We start from the raw sequence: 19,723 nt of genomic DNA, 5'->3' as shown, positions 1-19,723 counted from the left end.
GGAGGAAAAGTACAACTTTGCTCCCTACAATCAGGTCCGGAAAAGTATACTTTCGGTGGAGGTAGGTGGAAAACACTTTATAATCCACTTACATACAAATTAAATGAAACAAGTTATGGTGTATTTCTTTAAGTTTACGTTAAAGAAATCTTCAAATATTATTTCTACGCGTATAAAATAAAACATGTCTAGTGGCCATAATTCCAGTGTACTTGACTAGACGCACAAACCATACATACTCATAGACGTTTCACGTAAATTGTCAAGGTCAAGACAGCAAATTAGTTACCATTCCAATCCAGAGATGTCGCTGTCAGTCAATTCTCTTGTCATATTTAACAACTGACAGTTGAAAATTAAATTAATTCGTTATTTACTTTTTATTTTACAGTTTGTGGCATGTTTGTGGCTTAATTGTTTTATTATAGTGGTGTTACGTTTTTAATTAGATTTAACCACAATTTTAATCAATTGTATTAACCTCCTCTCCGTTTTTATGAGTAGAATTTTTAGTTTACATTGATCATCCCGTGTTGTGTTTCTCCACATTAAAAAAACAATATAATAGATCCTGAAACAGTTTATTCCAATAGACAAGTGTGTCATCAACATTTCGGGCCTATATATTTTTGGAAGTTTGTAAAAGATTATAAAGGTATTTATCTAAACAATCATCCTACAAGATTCTTTCAAAAATTTTCATTCAACTCAATATTACACATCAGTGCTTTCACGTGACACATGGCAGTAGTGTTTAGCATTTTAAAAATAAATTGGAATATTTGAAGTTTTCAGTAAATCATTGAATAAAACATTGAATTATCTTTCTGTTGTTTTAATTTCCTGCGAAATTTCATCAAAAATCCCGCAAAATTTATAATTTGAAATTCCCATGTAACTAAAATTTGTCAATTTAGTTCCCATTCCAATCAAGAGATGGCGTTAATTCGATCCGAAAGATTAACATGGCCGTGAAACGTCTATGAGTATGTATGGTTTGTGACTAGACGATTCTAAAAAAGAACAGACCTACGAGTGCCTACGACTTCAATATTTTGTGTTGGTATCATGTGACGTCACTTTCTATGACGCGGATGACGTGCAACGGTATTTCTACTGGACGAACCATACCAAATATTACTGTCCAAGACACGTGTCTGACGAAAGACCCAAAAACCGGTTTGTATATTTGTATAATATTTGTATTGGACATATTATTCTGGCGATGTTGATAGTGGTTTCAAATACGCGATTTTTTAAGGTTATTTAACTTTGCAAATTTACAGAAAATGCATTGTGGTGTAAATAGGTAGGTACGTACGGTTCTAATCTACCGATAGGAAGTAATATTTACGGATGCCAATATAAGTGCCCGCTCGTTGCATTTCTGAAATATTAAAATAAGTACAGATATTTTATACATAATGTTCGCGCTAGAGCTTATTTACAATGCAAAGGGGTGTCTATTCAGATGGTTCAGGATATGGATTTTGCCGAGGCATGTAAGTAGCTACTTTTCAATATTTTCATTCAATTGTAGCTATAACATAACAGAACATTTGTGGCGCTTTAATAAAAGACTCACCTCTTTGCTTCCTTTATTACCTATAGCCACGGATAGTAGGTAGGTAACGCAGCTTCTACAGAACTTAATGTTGTTATGAGACGTGAGACGTTGTACATTCCATGGTGATGGTGCCTTAATAAAAGAGCCCTGGGTAGACCAAATATAAAGTCCATTGGGTGGTGAGAGGTGAGAGAGAGTTTTTAATACAGCAGATCTGCCGAACACGAAAGACTTTTCTACATAAGTAGAGATAGACGTAGATCTATAATAGTTAATGAAATGTGTACTGTATTGGTACGGCTAGAGTAGACAATAGAAGGTTCTTCCCAGAGAAGAAAAGAATAGTTATAAGAAAAAAATGGAGAATGTAATAAACTGAATTTAAAAAAATTAAATCAGGTCATTCTTGAAAACCCATTATAAACTGATATGTATTAATTAAATGTTTCAAATAAGCCTCCGTGGCGCAATTGGCTAGCGCGTTCGGCTGTTAACCGAAAGGTTGGTGGTTCGAGCCCACCCGGGGGCGCATTTTTTTTCATGATATTATTGTTTATTTAGTTTTCGGCTTATTTAAGTATGGAATTTTTATTTTGTTTTATTAGCAGAAATTATTATCAACGATTTATTTGCGTCAAGGTCTATTCTACTTGATTTTTGTTGTCCCAATTTAATTCTTGTCTAAGATCATTCAAATCATGTCTATGTTTTCGGTATTTTCAACTGGTCTTCCTCTTGATTGATTGTTTTATTTCCAGAAAGTTTTTCCAATGTCTTTCTCTTTCCCAAACGTTTCTTCAGCAGCTTTTTTTGTAATATTTGTTTGTAGTTTGTTCCATGAGGTCCGCCACCTTCAGTTTAAATCGATATAATTTAATTTTTTGTTTCAAAATTTTTGATTTAGTTCCCATCCCTTAACATTTAATCCCCGTATTTTGCCTTCATTTATACACGGTTCTTGAATACGCACCATATCAATGTTCTTCTCAGCTACTTCCTGGCACTAAAGTGCCGAAGCTGTTTCTTTGTGCTGCAAATTGATCTGTATGATCTTAATTTTGCAGTTTATTCATTTTTGGGGTCTCTAACTTTGGAAGTAATTGTTGCAGGCTTTGGTTCTCCAATGCTCCCTGCCTGTCTTGCTTTACCCTCTTCCAACGGTTTAATGTTCGCTGGAGAAGGTAATAAGACTTCCATTGAAGCCTTTCGAGCTGTGCCTGTCATTCCTTATCAATCCGAAAACTCACATGCAGTCCTCCGTCAGCTTCTGGTTTGGAACTCAGAATCGCCCAACGACTGGTCCTTAGTTCAGGATTTTGTTTTCCAATTCGTGCCAGTGGCACCTTCAGATCCTCTGTTTAGTCGCTGGAAGGTACATCAGTACACGCATCCATTTTGGGAGTTCTTCAGCCTTAATGACCTTCCACTCCGTCTTTTCTTCCAAGAAATCCTTTGTAATCTTCAAGGACTCATCGTCAGCACATATCAACCAATAGTGTCCATCCATGAGCAGATTACCTTCGTAACGAGGTGCGCAAGTGAGTTGGTAGGTAATACGTCTGGTGGCTGAGATATAGCGTTCTTAGTCCTGGATTAATTGGGTGTATAATAAAATACCTTCATTCTTACTATATTATATTTTAACTTCAACAGTGTTCGATTTAAACATAACAATGGTCTAACGTAAATAATAACATATCACGACCTAGCGTATCGTTTCTTCATCGCGTGACTAACGATCGATCTGAATGAGTCATCGGCTCTTCTTGTTGGTGTGTGTATAAATACATTACTAAATCACAACAGACATGAGTTCATTAGCGGTCAATGCCAATCATATGTACACTAATATAAACTATATTATATTTTATTTCGTAGAAGTTCGGTTCAGTTCTGTACAAATATGTCTGGGTATTCTTTGGGAATGATTACCGTCTTTATTCCCGTAAGAGCAGCTTTGTAGTTGCCGCTGAGTTTAGAAGAGGCAGCAGCAGTTCTGCTCTTTTTTGTTAATTTTTCTTCAGGAGTGCTTCTATCAGACACACTCCGCTTAACAGCATGTGTGATTTCAGCATTCCCGCAGGAGCCGTATCTAGGAGCCGGTCTAGGAGTTAATTTGACCTTAGAAGTATCAATACCCTTTTAACTCATTTTCGAAGCTTCCTTTTCTGTGTCCCAGATATTTTTGGCCGAAAAGTCTCATCCTTCTCAGTATCTTTTAAAGGAGTCCGCATTGCGTCCTCAGTATTTTTATTACCCGATGTGGTGGGTTTATTTTCTTCCAGATTCTGCCGAACAGTCTCAGTGGAAGTTTAAGTGTTTGTTGGGTTCTGGTGCGAGACCCCTTTAAATCATTTAAATTTTTGCATGGGTCCATAGTGCAGAGAAGTAAACTGTCCATACCAGCAGCGCTCCCTGTGCCGGTATAAGGCCTTAATGGGGGGGGGGGGGGGTGACTGGTTCCCCCAGTCGACCGTTTGAGACAGTTCAATTTAGACACACAATGGCCCTGCAGGCCTGGGCACGGTACTTATGATAATAAAGAAATATATTTGGGCCGTATTAAGAAAGAAGTATTTTTTCAAAATGTTACAAGGCTGTAGAACTTCTACATTTAATTTGTCGATATTTTAGATTTTACAAGTATTTAGTCCTGTCGCCAGGGGGGGTACAACGGCCTCCTGTATTCAGATGGACTTACCCAAGTTTTTTTTATGTATTTTGACCCGTAGAACACGAATTTTTTGGGTAACAGTTGATCCGGATGTCGATAAGATTGTTATAAACAAAGAAGTTGAGGAATTACATAACAGCGATTTGTCGCAAAACAAAACATGTTTTTGTATTTTTTGGGCCATTCTAACCAAAAAGTGTTTCTACAAATTTTTTCGTAGGATGCATAGTTTTCGAGATAAACGCGGTGGAACTTTCAAAAAATCGAAAAATTGCAATTTTTGTACCCGAATAACTTTTGATTAAAAAATAAAATAGCAATTCTGCTTACCGCATTTGAAAGTTCAAGTCAAAGTATATCGGTTTTAGTTATTTGCATTGCTAAAAATTTATTATTTTATTGTTAAACACAAGTATAAACACCTAGTGCTGGAGTGATGTTTTCAATGATTTCTCATTTAAAATCGAACGAGTAGGTAGAGTAGGTACAAGTGCAAGCGAGGCTATTTCTACGTAGCATGCTTGTAAACGCATGTATTAGGCACGGGAAACACTATGTGTTTATAGCTTTTTTTAGCAATAAACACATAAATTTTTGGCAATGTATATATTCGAAACCGATAGAATTTGACTTGAACTTTCAAATGCGGTAAGCAGAATTGCTATTTTATTTTTTAATCAAAAGTTATTCGGGTTCAAAAATTGCAATTTTTCGATTTTTTGAAAGTTCAACCGCGTTTATCTCGAAAACTATGCATCCTACGAAAAAACTTGTAGGAACATTTTTTGGTTAGAATGGCCCAAAAAATACAAAAACATGTTTTGTTTTACGAGAAATCGCTGTTATGTAATTCGTCAACTTCTTTGTTTATAACAATCTTATCGACATCCGGATCAACTATTACCCAAAAAATTCGTGTTCTACGGGCTAAAATACATAATAAAAACTTGGGTAAGTCCATCTGAATACAGGAGGCCGTTGTACCCCCCTGGCGACAGGACTAATTATTTAGTTGTAGATAAATTTTATACATTGTATGCAATGCAATTAGTTCAATGTAACAATGCAATTAGTTCACTATAGTAATTTTCTGTTTATCGAGTGAAATGAGTTCAAATTATTCATAAATTTTTCCATTAGCATAATAATCAGTACCCCAATGAATACGTAATATAAAATAAATGTCAGAAATGAGACCGCATTTTTGAATTTTTGAAATTTTCGCAAAGATAATGAAAACGCGACCTATAGTGTTTGGTGAACAATTATTATCAATATACAGGGTGTCCCGAAAAGAATGGTTATAAATTATACCACACATTCTGGGGTAAAAAATAATTCGACTGGACCTAACTTACCTTAGTACAAATGTGCTCATAAAAGAAGTTACAGCCCTTTGAAATTACAAAATGAAAATCGATTTATTTCAATATATCGAAAACTATTAGAGAGTTTTTATTGAAAATGGACATGTGGCATTCTGGACATGAGGAACATCTTAAAACAGAATTATAGCGTAATTTGTCCACCCCATAAAAATTTTATGGGGGGTTTGTTCCCTTAAACCCCCCAAACTTTTGTGTACGTTTTTAAAACTTTTTTGCCTCTTAGTATTTTTTCGATAAGTCAGTTTTTATCGAGATGCGGCTTCTTTTTTAATATGTCCACATAAAAATTTTATGGGAGTTTTGTTCCTTTAAACACCCCAAATGTTTGGGTACGTTCCAATTAAACTATTATTGTAGTACGATTAGTTAAACACAGTGTTTAAAACTTTTTTGTCTCCTAGTCTTTTTTTGATAAGTCACCTTTTAGCGAGATGTGGCTTCATTTTCCAAATATACCTAAAAATGGGGCGAATGGGGGCATCAGCGAATGGGGGTTGACGGCTCTCTAACAACAGACATAGAAAAAAAACAGCTGATATGGTACGGACACGTCCAGAGGATGGATAACTCAAGACTCCCTAAAATAATTATGCAATGGGTACCACCAAACCGCAGAAAGAGAGGAAGACCCAAGAAATCTTGGAGAGAGGGAATAACGAAGGCGATGAGCGCAAGAGATCTTAGAGAGGGCCAATGGGATGATAGAGTGTAATGGAAATTAGGCATCGGACAACGTCGCAAGACGTTTTAAAACCGATTGATATATATATATATATATATATATATATATATACCTAAAAATATAAGTTATAAATAAATTTTCAGATTATTAACAGGTGTCTATAATCATACTTAACCATATACAAATAGGTGGTGGATTCGACAAATATTCAAAATATCTCGATAAACACAAGCTTATCGAAAAAGTACTAAGAAGCCAAAAAGTTTTGAAAAATATCGTGTTTAATTAATGGTGCCACAATAATAACTTAATTGGAACGTACACAAAAGTTTGGGGGGATTAAGGGAACAAAACCCCCATAAATTTTTTATGGGATGCACAAATTTTACTTTAATTTTTTTTTAAGATGTTGCTGCCATAAGAATGCCACATGTCCATTTCAATAAAAAATCTCTAAAAGTTTTCGATATATGAAAAAAAATCGATTTTCATTTTGTAACTTCAAAGGGCTGTAACTTTTTTTGTGTGCAATATTGTATAGGTAAGTGAGGTTCAATCAACCTATTTTTGACCCTAGAATCTGTGGTATAATTTATGACCAATCTTTTCGGGACACCCTGTATTTCCGTCGTCATTTATTCCTAATCTATGAATAGTACAATTGTATGGTTGGATCGTATGTTTATTTCATAATAACCTTTGAAACAATAGCGATAACCAAAAACTGATTAACCGTAAAAACTATATTTATTGTAGAACTATTATACACGGAGTGTTTATGTTTTTGTTTATAAAAGAGTGCTAGTGCTACGAAGATATAATAATCAATCATTGGTAAGTCTTGACTAAGTTCTTTTTCTTTTATTAATTGAAGAGTAGACTCGCTAAACGCTAAAAAAATTTTCAGGAGAGTCATAATCACTCTTAATAATAATAATATTTGTAAGTTAATACTTCTTCATGGGTAGTGTGACCATCTCCAATTTAGTAGAATTCGGGACAAGGCTGAAAAAACTACCTAAAATCCGGGACTTTTCAATGAAAATCGGGCCATTTTTTTAAATATAAAACTTGATTATCATCATTTTATTGATTATTTAACATTTTTATGTTGACAAAATAGTTATTTATGAAACAGTTCGTGAAGTATGCTTTTTGCGAACGCACGCGATTTTTAGAGCACGAGCTACAACGGAGCGAGTGCTATAAATCGCGTAAGTTCGCAAAAAGTACTTCACGCACAGTTTCATACAATATTTTATCTACGATAAACAAATAAAAAAAGCTGTAACTCTTCGTCACTAGAATTCATTTCTATTCTACACTTTTTAGAACTTTGACATTTAAAAATTTTAACTACTTTCAAACCACAAAACTGTCAAAACCTTTGTTGTAATTCATTGCTCATATTGTCATCACCATGACAACGCGAAAGTTAACAACAGTGCGAAAAAGTAAGTCCCATTTAAAATACATTGTTACTACACGCACACTTTAAATCCTTCACGCACTGCTATCTATAATGACAGTTTTCACAAACTAAAAACGTATACATAATATGACATAGAGTAGATACATTTTTTTTTTGATGAAATGGGTTGTAATGATAATATTACATTTCTGTTAGTTTTTGACGTTTCGACTTCCAATCAGGAAATCTTTCTCAAAAAACGAAAAATTAGAAAATCAACTAATATTGGATTTCCATGTAAATTGAACCTTGGGTTAAAATATAATTATCATTATTTGATATTCATGTTTTTAAATCGTCTTTTCAGAAGACGATAATTAAAACACAAAAACCGGAAAAAAATCCAGATTTTGAGTTTTCGTAGAACTATAATACGACGATATAAAATGCATGCGTTTTGGATGTGGTATTAGTATAACAGTCTAGAAATTGTAGACTTTTTTTCGTCCCGCCAATTCAATTTGATGTGAATTCTTAGAAGAGTAATGTATTAAAAATTTCAAAATGGAATTTTACCAAAATGTTAAAAATTCGGATGGCCCGGAAGCCTTGTCCGGGACGCCGGGATACAACTTCGTAATTCGGGCCATGTCCCGGATTTTTCGGGCTAGTTGGTCACACTATTCATGGGCCTTGTCCGTTGCGGACGTCGGCTATCATCATAGCAATTTTAATTTTGTTTGCGACGTTTCTGAATAACTCGATCGATGTTAGTCCAAACCATGAGTGTCTTGTGTCTTCTTCTTCTTCTGTATCGGCGTTTGCTCTCTATTTTACCCTGTATTATCAGTCATCAGTTGGAATATATAATATATTTATCATGTCTCATAATATCACCGAGGTATTCAAGTTTCCGTTTCTTATAGTCGAGGAAATGAAACATTTTGCCTCGCAATTTTTTCGTCCAGCATGGATTTACTTGAAATTTTCACAGAAGGTAGGGAATATAACCCGGTCTATATAGACATTTCAAATAACAAAAATTGCCGAAGAGCCAAATTTTGGTGGAGAGCTAGGGTATACCATAACAAATAAAGTTTAAAAAGTCCCCATCGATCCCATGTGTGCGTCAAAAGTTATTCGGGGTCAAAGGTCAAAATTTGAGATTTTTTGAATTTTTTTCGAAAACGGTAAGTTTTATCAAAAAAATACCTTAACCAAAGTTGTAGATCTTAAAATTCTCTACAAAAATAGTTCCTACTATTTTTTTCCTAAGAGTTGCCATTCCTGAGATATCGCGATTCAAAGAGTCACATTATACATGATATGCACACGTTTCCACACCACCTGTGAGGTAGTGTACTCGGCGCGTTTTTTTACCGTGGTTTCCCTGTAGGCCTTCTCCACTAGCTGTTTTGACAATTTTAGGATAATTTAAGGAAACAATACCGGTTAAGTTCTAGATATTACCTTATTATTGATATTGATTTGATATTGCTATTGATTATTAGGTTAACTATTGTTTTGATTTCTTTAGATATTTTAATCAGATTCATATTCTTGAAAGTCTACTTCAACAGTCAAGTCTTCTTCGATTTCATCTTCTTTCTCTTCCTCTTGCTGGATGTTCAAAAATTATTCAAATGTGACTGAGTCATTGGTCTCTTCATTAAAATCACAGGAGTCTTCCTGTGTTGTACTAAACTGGACATTTGAGCAAGACTGACCTTGGCAGTTGGTACACACTAGAGAACACAGCAACCCGACTTTTTTACATCCACATTTGGCACTACAACCTTTTTTGCAATTGCAAAAAATAGTGTTAAGGAGTTTTTCTGGAGCAGGTGGGAGTAAGGTTTTAATCGGTTCCAGAGTATTATATATATTAATTTCCAACCCCAGTCTTCTGGATTCAGTTCATTGCCTAGCCATGTTTGAACTTGATAATATACTCGATACAAATGTTGAAAAGCAGATGCTGATGTTTGAGGAAGACATGATAGTTGTACTTGTTTCTTGTTTTGCGTATTTTTTACAAAAGTTAAGTATCGGTATTTATCAAGACAAATAATTTTTTTTGGAGCTCCATAAACCGCAAGAAGAAAGCGAATTCCTTCCGTAATTATTGTTTGCGGTGTAGAATCAAGTTCTGTAAAAACTTTACAGCAGTCAGTCAAATCTTTTTTTTTTCGAATAATTTAAGTACTGACGTTTTGCCCCTTCTGTACATTGCGGACGTAGTGTCGCAGCCGGTTATCGCATGTAAAAATAAAATGTACTTTTGGCATTTGGGATAAGCCGATAAACTATTCGAAGAATATATCTCTGTTCGCTGTTGAGCCCTTCCACGTTTCAGAAAATAAATAACTTTATCTACTGGAGTCCTTGCAGTAATCAGTACCAACAAATCAACATCTTCACCAACTACAATTGTTGTGTTTGTTGCCTTAAATTTTTCAATTGCTGTTTCAAAAGGACATCTGCGTCATTTTTAGCTTGTTTCACTTCAATATTCGCAGCTGTTAATTTGTCAGTTAACATGGAAATGAAACGAGATTTATTATTAATGTTGGCGAAAAATTGTTGTTGATTCGCTGGAACTGTTATATTTTCATCAAAGATAATCTCGGAACCCGATGATGTTTTTGTAGTCCGACGACGATGTTCTGCAGCTTTAATATTCTTTGTAGAGTCATTGTAGCCGCCTATAGCACTAAAAGAAACAGATAATATTATGAACCAGACCTACGGACAATACTGTAGCCATTGCCTATAATAGACAATCTGTTCTTTTTTAAACAATGGTATAGCCAAATGTTTTTCAAGGCAACGTGGATAGAGGAAATTCAGTTTGGAACTGATTACCTTTTGAAGAAATATTTTCAGAATAGTATAATATACTATATAAAAGAGACACAAATTGTCATTTATACTTGTCTTAAGGGCCACATATGTATATACGTGGCTTATATGTGCATATAATGTATAAAGTAACTTTTAAAATTGCGATATCTCAGGAATGGTAACTCTTAGGAAAAAAATTGTAAGTACAATTTTTGTAGAGAATATTAAGATCTACAACTTTGGTTTGAGGTTTTTTTTTATAAAACTTACCGTTTTCGAAAAAAATCCAAAAAATCTCATATTTTGACCTTTGACCCCGAATAACTTTTGACGCACACATGGGATCGATGGGGGACTTTTTAAACTTTATTTGTTATGGTATACCCTAGCTCTCCACCAAAATTTGGCTCTCCGGCAATTTTTGTTATTTGCCAAGCATTTTGATGTCTAAGTTGACCGGATTAATAGTCCAAGGATCATTTTATATATCATGCCGCTGTACGCGGCATGATATATAAACCTTAAAACGCGGCATAAAACCTTGGGGGTGATTGCCACCCCATCTCGGGGGCGGGAATTTTTTTTACAATTTAACCATGTAAATCGATGTAAAAAGCAATTCTAAAAAAAAATGTTTTTTACATTTTCTTCTTAAAACTAATATTTTTCGAGTTATTCGCGCTTGAAAGTAACAGTTTTTCGATGAAAGAATCGACTTTTCAGAGGGTTTTTTGAGAATACCTCGAAAAATATGCATTTAATCAAAAAACTGTAGATATCAAAATTGTACCTTTTAGTAACACAAAGAAAATTATTTTTCTGTAATATCTTTAAGACCAATACAAACTGAGAGATACGGCATGTTAAAAGTTAGCTTTTTTCGTCAAATGCATAATTTGAAATATTCAAAGTAAAATAACGGAAAAACTTTGCATTTTTCGAGGAAAACAGTTAGACCTCTCAAAAATAATAATAAAAAGTTTGTAGCCTAAAAATTAGGCTACTTATGATCAAAAAAAAGGTCGGTAGCTGCTTTTCTCTATGAAAAAATCAGTGAAAACAACAACCTAACTACCATCCTAATTAAAAATTGGTCTTCACCTTTCTGTAATTCCTTTTATATTTATATTATCAATACACCCAAGATGTTTGACCTATTTAAATAGCCTAATTTGAGAAACATTGGAGTTTAAAGAAAAATTATTTTTTTGGAATTTCCCATTTTTCACCATTTACTTCAAAATATCTCCGAAAATACTGGAGATACGAAAAAAAAAATGGATTACTAAATTATAGCTTTTTTAATAACTAAAATTTTCTTGTACTTAGATTTTCATTACAGTGCACAGTTAGCGAGATATAGCTGTTTAAAACCTCTATTAACGAGCAAACACCCCCTTATTCGAGCCCTTTAAATCCACCCTAATTTAAAAACTAAGGGGATCTTACGGAATTGAGTTTACATAGTCTTATAACTCTTCAAAAATCCTACAAATTAATTTTTGAATAAACGTTTTGTCGCCAAAAATGAAGGAGCTATGTTTATAAAACAATTTTTTTTTCGAAAAATTCGGATAATCCGTATATGGATAATTTTCAATGTATGTATAATACCACAGAACCGGTTCGTATACTGGAAGATGACTAAAAAACTATTTGTATTTGTATTTGTACATACAGTAAAACCTGCCATATCCGGATCAATGTGGCGACAGGCCGATCCGGATATGAAAAAATCCGGATATCAAGACCACTACTTCTTTTATAATCTCTGAAACGTTTTCTCCTTCATACATTCTAGTAATTAACGCCGTCAATAAGTTTCGTCGATAGACACGTTTTATAGATTCTACATATAATACATTCTTTCGCCATCTTTTAGTTCTTCTTTTAGTGCGTTGTCCAAGAGCAGGACTGTCTTTCTCGGTAGATTTCGGTAGATCCGGACGGCGCAGAACCGTCCGGATATGGGGAGGTCCGGATATGACAGGTCCGGATATGGCAGGTTGTATTTGTAAATTCGCATTTTTGTGTAAATAAATGTTTTTGTAATTCTTTAATTCTACTTTTTTTCTGTACCTATAGATCTATTAAAATATCTACTTATAAAAACTGAAGGGTGGATTTTCAGAGTTAAAATATTATGATATTGTATCCTAAAGTATAAAACAATAATATTTAACCAATCAAAACCAAATTTTACCCATATCAAAGTTTACAATATTTTTATATAATTTTTGACAATAAGGGGTAGTTTACACCCCTAAAAATAATCAACGCCCTTAAGCATGATATAGAATATAGAATATAGAATATGAAGTACAGGGTGAGATGATGCTAATCCCAAATTTTTATGTAAATCGATGCAAGCCGAAATTATTCTTTTAGGATAAGTAAATTTTTTATATATAGCTCAAACAATTGTGGTTTTAAGGGTTAAAATATTATGATAGTATATCTTAAAGCATAAAACAATCGTTATGTAACTAATAAGAACCAAATGTTGACAATATTAAAGTTTAAAATGTTATTTTATAATTTTTTACAATTAGGGGTAGTTTTCACCCTTAAAAAAACCAAAAGCGTACAACTGCTCAATATAGAAAATGAACTAGAGGGTGAAATGAGCCTAATCCCAAATTTTTGTACAAATCGATGCTGGACGAAAAAATTGCGAGGTTTTGCCATTTTTTCAGCTTCATTTCCTCGACTATTAATTGTGAAAGAGATTTCTTTTTGTTTTCCAATTCGGCGCAATACCTCTACGTTGGTGATGTGAGTCGTCCAGGATATTTTAAGGATACGTCGGTACACCCACATTTCGAATGCCTCCAGATTCATTGATGTTTCCGTATTTTTAGTGGGAGAGATATGTCGGAATGAGTGAATATATTTCTTCTTTTACTTTTTGAAGATCTTTTGATCTGTTTAATTCTGAAGCTGCCTCTGGTTAATTTCCTGGGAGGTAGATTGTCAGCTATCCCTCCATCTTTTAGGCGGTTTTCCGGGGGTCTTGAACCGGGCGGGTTGTTTTCTAGGGCAATTTTTGGGAGTCTATTCTCATCTATTCGTCTTACATGGTTGTACCACATCCTCTTGCGCTGCCTTCCCCATCTTACAATATCTTGAATTTTACATTGCTCTCTAATATTGGTATTTCTCGCCCTGCCTCTTGTTGTTTTCCCCACTATTGTTCTTAGGGTTTTCATTTCGGCAACCCTTAGCATCAGTTTCATCTTGTTGGTGTCTTCGCGCACTTCTGTGTCATATGTCATGATCGGTCGTATGCAAGTCTTGTAGATTCTAATCTTACTATCTGTGCGCATGTACGGATTTGACCAGACTATCTCCCGCAGACAACCTGGCAATGCAGATGCTTTGTTGATCTGACTCCTCAGGTCTTTTACTGGGTCGTAGGTGCTTGATATATCTCTGCCCAGATATCTGAATTGCATCACCTGTTCTATGGGGTTGTTCTCAACCACTAACTTACATCTGAGCGGATCTTTTGCTATTGTCATACATTTAGTTTTATTCGTAGAAATGTTCATATTTAGTTGGCGGCTTATTTGAAAGAACTGAAAGAGCTGTCTCTGAAGATCATCTTCTGCTCTTAATCATAGTCTCGTAGATATTAAATTTTCTCTTTTTCGATATTTGTGAGTACTCCAAAGAATATTATTGAGATATCGGATTGCTCTTTTTGCTTGTATAATTCTGGAAGTAATTTCTTTGTTATCATTTCCAGTTTTATCAAATGTTACTCCTAGATATTTATAATCTTGGCAGGCTTTAATTTTTTGATTATTTTCCATAGTAAGATGAATATCGTTCTTTTCCGAACCAACACATAAGTACTTTGTTTTATCTATATTGACGTCCAATCCCCATCTTGAATATTCCTCGACCAACTTACGCATCATGTATTCTATGTCTTCCCTGTCGTTTGCTATTACGACCTGGTCGTCCGCGAACTGGAGCGTGTAGACTTGTAGAGGCATGTATTGTTTAGCTCGATACCCATTCCATTTACTTTCCTCTTTCAACCTTTAAGTGCTGTCGGAGATACGCAACATCCTTGTCTAAGCCCTTTAGTTACTGGAAAGCTGTTAGTAAGTGAGTTTCCTATCTTTACTCGTGAACGTGATCCTGCATATAGATTTTTTAATGCATTGGTGAGAGTGTAGCTTACTGGTGAAGAATGTAAAACTTCCCACATCTTATTTAAGGGTATGTAATCATAAGCTTTTTGTAAGTCAACGAATGTCACGTGCACTTCTCTGTTTCTGGCTGTTTTTTCTCTATAATTTGTTTTAAACCCCCCTTCTCTAAAGCCCCCTTGTTCTTCTTCTTGATACTGGCTATATTCGGACTCTATTAGGTCTCTCAGTGTTCTACCATACAGTATACTGAGTGTGCTGGTCACCGAAATTCCCCTGTAATTTTCGCAGTTTCGTTTATCTCCTTTCTTGTACTTTGCCTTCAATAATTGTTAATTAATTCAAGCTCATAATTATTTATACCGATAAATATTACTTATACAAACAGTAGTACCTACTAATCATCTGAGATTAGTTGCCGTACTTTGGTCAAGCTTATTTAGTCTATTACACCAGCAACATACCATTAATATCTTTTTTAAGTTTTATTGGGAAAGTTCGTTGCAACCGGTGGCACTTTCTAGTGTTAATGATTTGATAAATAAACAAACTACCGAGTCGGTGTGTTTCTGGCTTTACGACGAAATCAAAAAGTAAATATAAATATTACGCAAAAGAATTGTCTTGTCAGCAAATGTTGTTCGTTTAGTCACGTGTAAAATGGATGTGTTAACTAGAAACTGGGAATACGTTGGTGAGTGAAAATACCTAAATAATAATTTAAAATGGTCTTGGAAAATTTAACATTAAATTTAAATGCATCTTCTTCTTAAAGTGCCTAGTTGTTCCGGATGTTGTTACCGCAGTGTGAAACAGTTCAGTGCTGGTCGTTCACACTTTCGTAAATTTTGAAGCCAGGAAATGCGTCTTCTTTCCGGTCCTCTTTTACCATTTACCTACCCTTGGAGAATCAGTTTGAGAAGGCCGTAACGTTCTTGATTTCTCATTACATGTCCTAGATATTCTAATTTTTTAGTTTTGATAGTCATGAGAATTTCACTCTCTTTTCTCATTCTACGCAGGACTTCCACATTAGTAATTCGGTCAACCCAGGATATACGTAAGATACGCCTACAACACCACATGTCGAAAGCTTCGAGCCGATTCACAGATGCAACAGTTAGTGTCCACGCTTCCATTCCGTAGAACAGAACTGTAAATATGTAGCATTTCAACAGACGGTATTTTGTTTTTAATGATATGTCTCAACTGTTAAAAATGGGTCTTATTCTAAAGTATGCTGCTTTTGCTTTTATTACTCGCTGTTTAATTTCTGTTGAGTGGTCCCATTGGCTATTTAAATTGGTGCCCAGATACCAGATATGTATATTGTTGGACTCTTTCGATATTCTGTTGGTTGAGTGTAAGTTGAGCTTTTAGTATTGTTCTTTTACTAATTGTCATAAATTTGGTCTTCTTTATGTTAAGAGCTAGTCCGTATCTGTTGCTGACTTCTTCTATTTGTTAATATCTGTAAATCATTCAGATTATCGGCAAAACTATGGTGTCATCTACATATCTAATGTTATTCAACCATTCACCGTTTATTAATATTCCTTTCGCACAACCGTTTAAAGCCTATTTAAATACCCATTCAGAATAAATATTGAATAGTAGTGGAGCCCTGTCGTACTCCTCGTTCTATTGCAATTTTATCAGTTAACTGGTCTTCTATTTAGATTTTGGCCTTTTGATTGTAATAAATGTTTCTGGTAATTCTCTCTTTGTTGTCAATTCTAATTTCTTGCATTAGAGATATTAATTTGTCATGTTTTACTCGTCAAATGCTTTCTGGTAATCTATAAAGCATACGTATATCTCACAATTTACATCCCTGCATCTCTGAAATCCGGATGGTGTTCTTGTTAGTTGTTTTCAATCTGCTATATTCTACCCAGCCTAGTAGTCCAGGGTAATAAGGTTTTTTCCATGACACTTGAACAGCCAGGGTACTGATGCGTTTTTTCGGCAGGTAATACCTATAAGAGCAGAGTGTAACTATTTCCTGCGTAGGATCTGGCGGCCATTTTTATTTATAAACAATTAAGTGTTAAAAAATGGTATTTTTCACTTTTTTTTAAATCAATGGAAAACAGGGAAACTTATGGTTTTTTTAGTAAAAATATCTTCGAGATTATGGAAAATGCTTTAAAATGACGTATTACAAAGTTTGATATACTCATTTATTGTTAATATAATTGCGAAAAAAGTTCGGAATTGCAAAAAAAATTATTTTCGCAATAATTGTTGTAAAAATTAATGTACAGCTTTAAAATTTTTGTCAAATGAGGGTTCTTTGGTGCTTAATATGTGATAAAAATTTCAAAGCGATTCATTCAATTGTTTAAATTTTATTCAAATTGTTTATCCCAGAGAGCATTTTTTTGAAGTTATACTTCTTTACCGGCGATAGAGGGTGATTTTTTTATATGTTAAAACCTATCAGCCCGGCGCATGCGCATTATAACTTTGTTCTGATTGGATGTTCAAATGACATGTCAAAAATTATCCGATATGGCAGCTGTGGTTTGGAGGTAAAGGTAAAGGTAAACAAATGTATAATATATTAGTTTTATTGTTGTGAGGACAGAAACAAAAAAGTTTATAATATTGTAGTGACTTTTAAATAGTTTTTAAAAGCAACAGGTACGTAATAATTGTTAATGTATCATGGGTATAAACCTACCTATTTGATCTGCCAAAATACATAGTATGTAATACTTTTATTTATATAATTTGATTACCATCAAAATTTCTATCAATATTCACCTAATATATTGTTTTTTTACTCTATGTTTTGTTGTATTTTTTCAATTCTAAATCATTTCAATTCAAAATTAAAATAATTTTATCAATTTTCAAAATATCACAAGTTTAATCCGTTCAGTTAGTTGATCTTCGTAAATAATGACACATAGTGTCCGTGGCTAAGCGGAGAAGGCAAATGAATTCCAATACCAACCGCTCTTATCAGCGCTGGTTCGAGTCCCAATAGAAACTTTCTTTTTTGTTTTTTTAATACATTTTATGATTGTAAGTATATTTATTATATAATTGTATTTTCAGAAAATACGTATTTAGTTAAAAAAATTTTCGACAATTAATGTTCAGACATCATTTGTGGCTTGTTTAATGTGTTTGTGTGTGTTTTATTCTTTTATTATTTTAATTTTTGGCACTGTTCTAATAAAAATGTTTGAGAAGTAGTAAGTATAAATTAGTTTAATATTTAAACAAAATATAAATAAAAAGTATATTAATTTCGTTTAAATCATATAATAGAAGTATAAACTTCTTACGTGCGTACAAAGTACACACACATTCTTTTTTTTTTGCAATAACATAAGTCAGAAGAAAATGAAGTTAGAACCATTCGACAGGGTGTCATGGTGCGGGAACACCGTTCCGGCACTGGCTAAGAAATGAAAAAAAAAAATAGAGAATTTAGGTTTTGTAAACAAAAATTAGCAGTGCGTTCCGGCACTGCGTTCCGGCACTGCTAATTTTGCCATGACACCACTGCTTGGTTTAAAAAAAGTGAATAAAAAATGCATTTATTAGTAATAAATAATTATGCAAAAGTATCGTAAATCTTTCCTTATAAACTTTTTATTTTGTTATATAAGAAATTATACATATTTATTACATTTTTTTATCAATTATGATATAGATAACATTACTTGGTAGTTGTGCACTTAAAACAGGGTAAAAAAGTTAATTTTTTTGGAAAAAGTTATTCAAAAGTTTATAAAGAAAAATTGACGATACTTTTGCATAATTATTTATTACTAATAAATGCATTTTTATTCACTTTTTTAAACCATGTTGAAAATGTAGCTCATGCATTTTCATTTGACGCCTGCGGAATGGTTTTAAGGTCATTTTTTTCTGACTTATGTTATTGCAAAAAAATGCTCCCTGGGATAAACAATTTAAATAAAATTTAAGCAATTCAATGAATCGCTTTGAAATTTTTATCACATATTAAGCACCAAAGAACCCTCATTTGACCAAAATTTCAAAGCTGTACACTAATTTTTACAACAGGTATTGAGAAAATATGTTTTTTTGCAATTCCGACCTTTTTTCGCAATTATATTAACAATAAATGAGTAGGTATATCAAACTTTGTAATGCGTCATTTTAAAGCTTTTTCCATAATCTCGAAGATATTTGTATTAAAAAAATCATAAGTTTCACTGTTTTCCGTTGATTTGAAAAAAAGGGGAAAATGACATTTTTTGACAGTTAATTGTTTATAAATAAAAATGGCTGCCAGATCCTACCCAGGAAATAGTCATAATTTGTTCCTATAGGTATTACCTGTCGAAAAAACGCTTCAGTATCCTGGTTGCTGAAGTGTCACGAACAGGGTATATTTTTGTCTTATTACCCTGGCCTGTAGACCAAATTCTTCTATCTATCTCTTGGGCCTGATTGTCTCTATAAATTCTGATGTGTCCGAGATATCGATATTAACTTATTTCTTCTATGATATTGTCTTCGAGTGTTATTGATCTTCCTAACACCAAGTTAGTCATCATTTTGGTTTTGTCTTTATTTATTTGCAAACCAGCCTCTTTAGCTGCTTTCGCAAGCTCTGTGAGCGTTTCGTGTGCTTCGTTGATGTCGTCAGCGATTATGACAATATTGTCAACGAACCGGCGATTGTTGAGTTGCTTTCCGTCTATGCATATTCCCTTGTTGGCCCAATCCAGTTTTTTAAACGCATTATCTAAGACAATTGTGAAAAGTTTCGGTGACATTGTGTCTCCTTGTCTGAATCTATCCTAGACTTAGTACTTTTAATAAATTTACTACAAAACAAAAAATGGAATAAATGCGACGAAATATAAGAGCTGTTTACGATTTCCAATGGAATAATTGTATAAATGAATCTCATAAAAAATATTTCCATATATTTTTTGTTTGTCTACAAAAGATACATAATAATCAGAATTTGGTTTCTTTTTTCTTTCAGTCTGTCAATATTTACC

At 33.7% G+C, this 19,723-nt stretch overlaps 1 protein-coding gene and 1 non-coding gene across 5 annotated transcripts in view; both read left to right on the top strand.

Moving 5' to 3' along the window:
* LOC114333162 (long-chain-fatty-acid--CoA ligase 6) overlaps window positions 1-19,723 on the top strand; it is a 176,428-nt gene that overhangs the window by 7,646 nt on the left and 149,059 nt on the right. The window contains exon 1 of one of the 4 annotated variants that reach the window (XM_028282998.2): window positions 1,469-1,502. The exons of 1 other annotated variant lie outside the window; for it this stretch is intronic. In XM_028282998.2, coding sequence (XP_028138799.1) covers window positions 1,472-1,502 — 31 coding nt within the window. In that variant the 5' untranslated portion in view covers window positions 1,469-1,471. Of the gene's footprint in view, window positions 1-1,468; window positions 1,503-7,017; window positions 7,146-15,141; window positions 15,421-19,723 lie in introns of those variants that run through there. 2 more of the 4 variants (XM_028283000.2, XM_028282997.2) reach the window with 2 other exon arrangements.
* On the top strand, window positions 2,023-2,096 carry Trnan-guu (transfer RNA asparagine (anticodon GUU)). Its single transcript has one exon. It is a non-coding gene; the product is annotated as a tRNA-Asn (tRNA).

Source organism: Diabrotica virgifera, chromosome 8 (assembly GCF_917563875.1).
Source record: "Diabrotica virgifera virgifera chromosome 8, PGI_DIABVI_V3a".
Classification (NCBI taxonomy): Eukaryota; Metazoa; Arthropoda; class Insecta; order Coleoptera; family Chrysomelidae; genus Diabrotica; species Diabrotica virgifera.
This window is presented reverse-complemented; position numbering and strand designations above follow the sequence as displayed.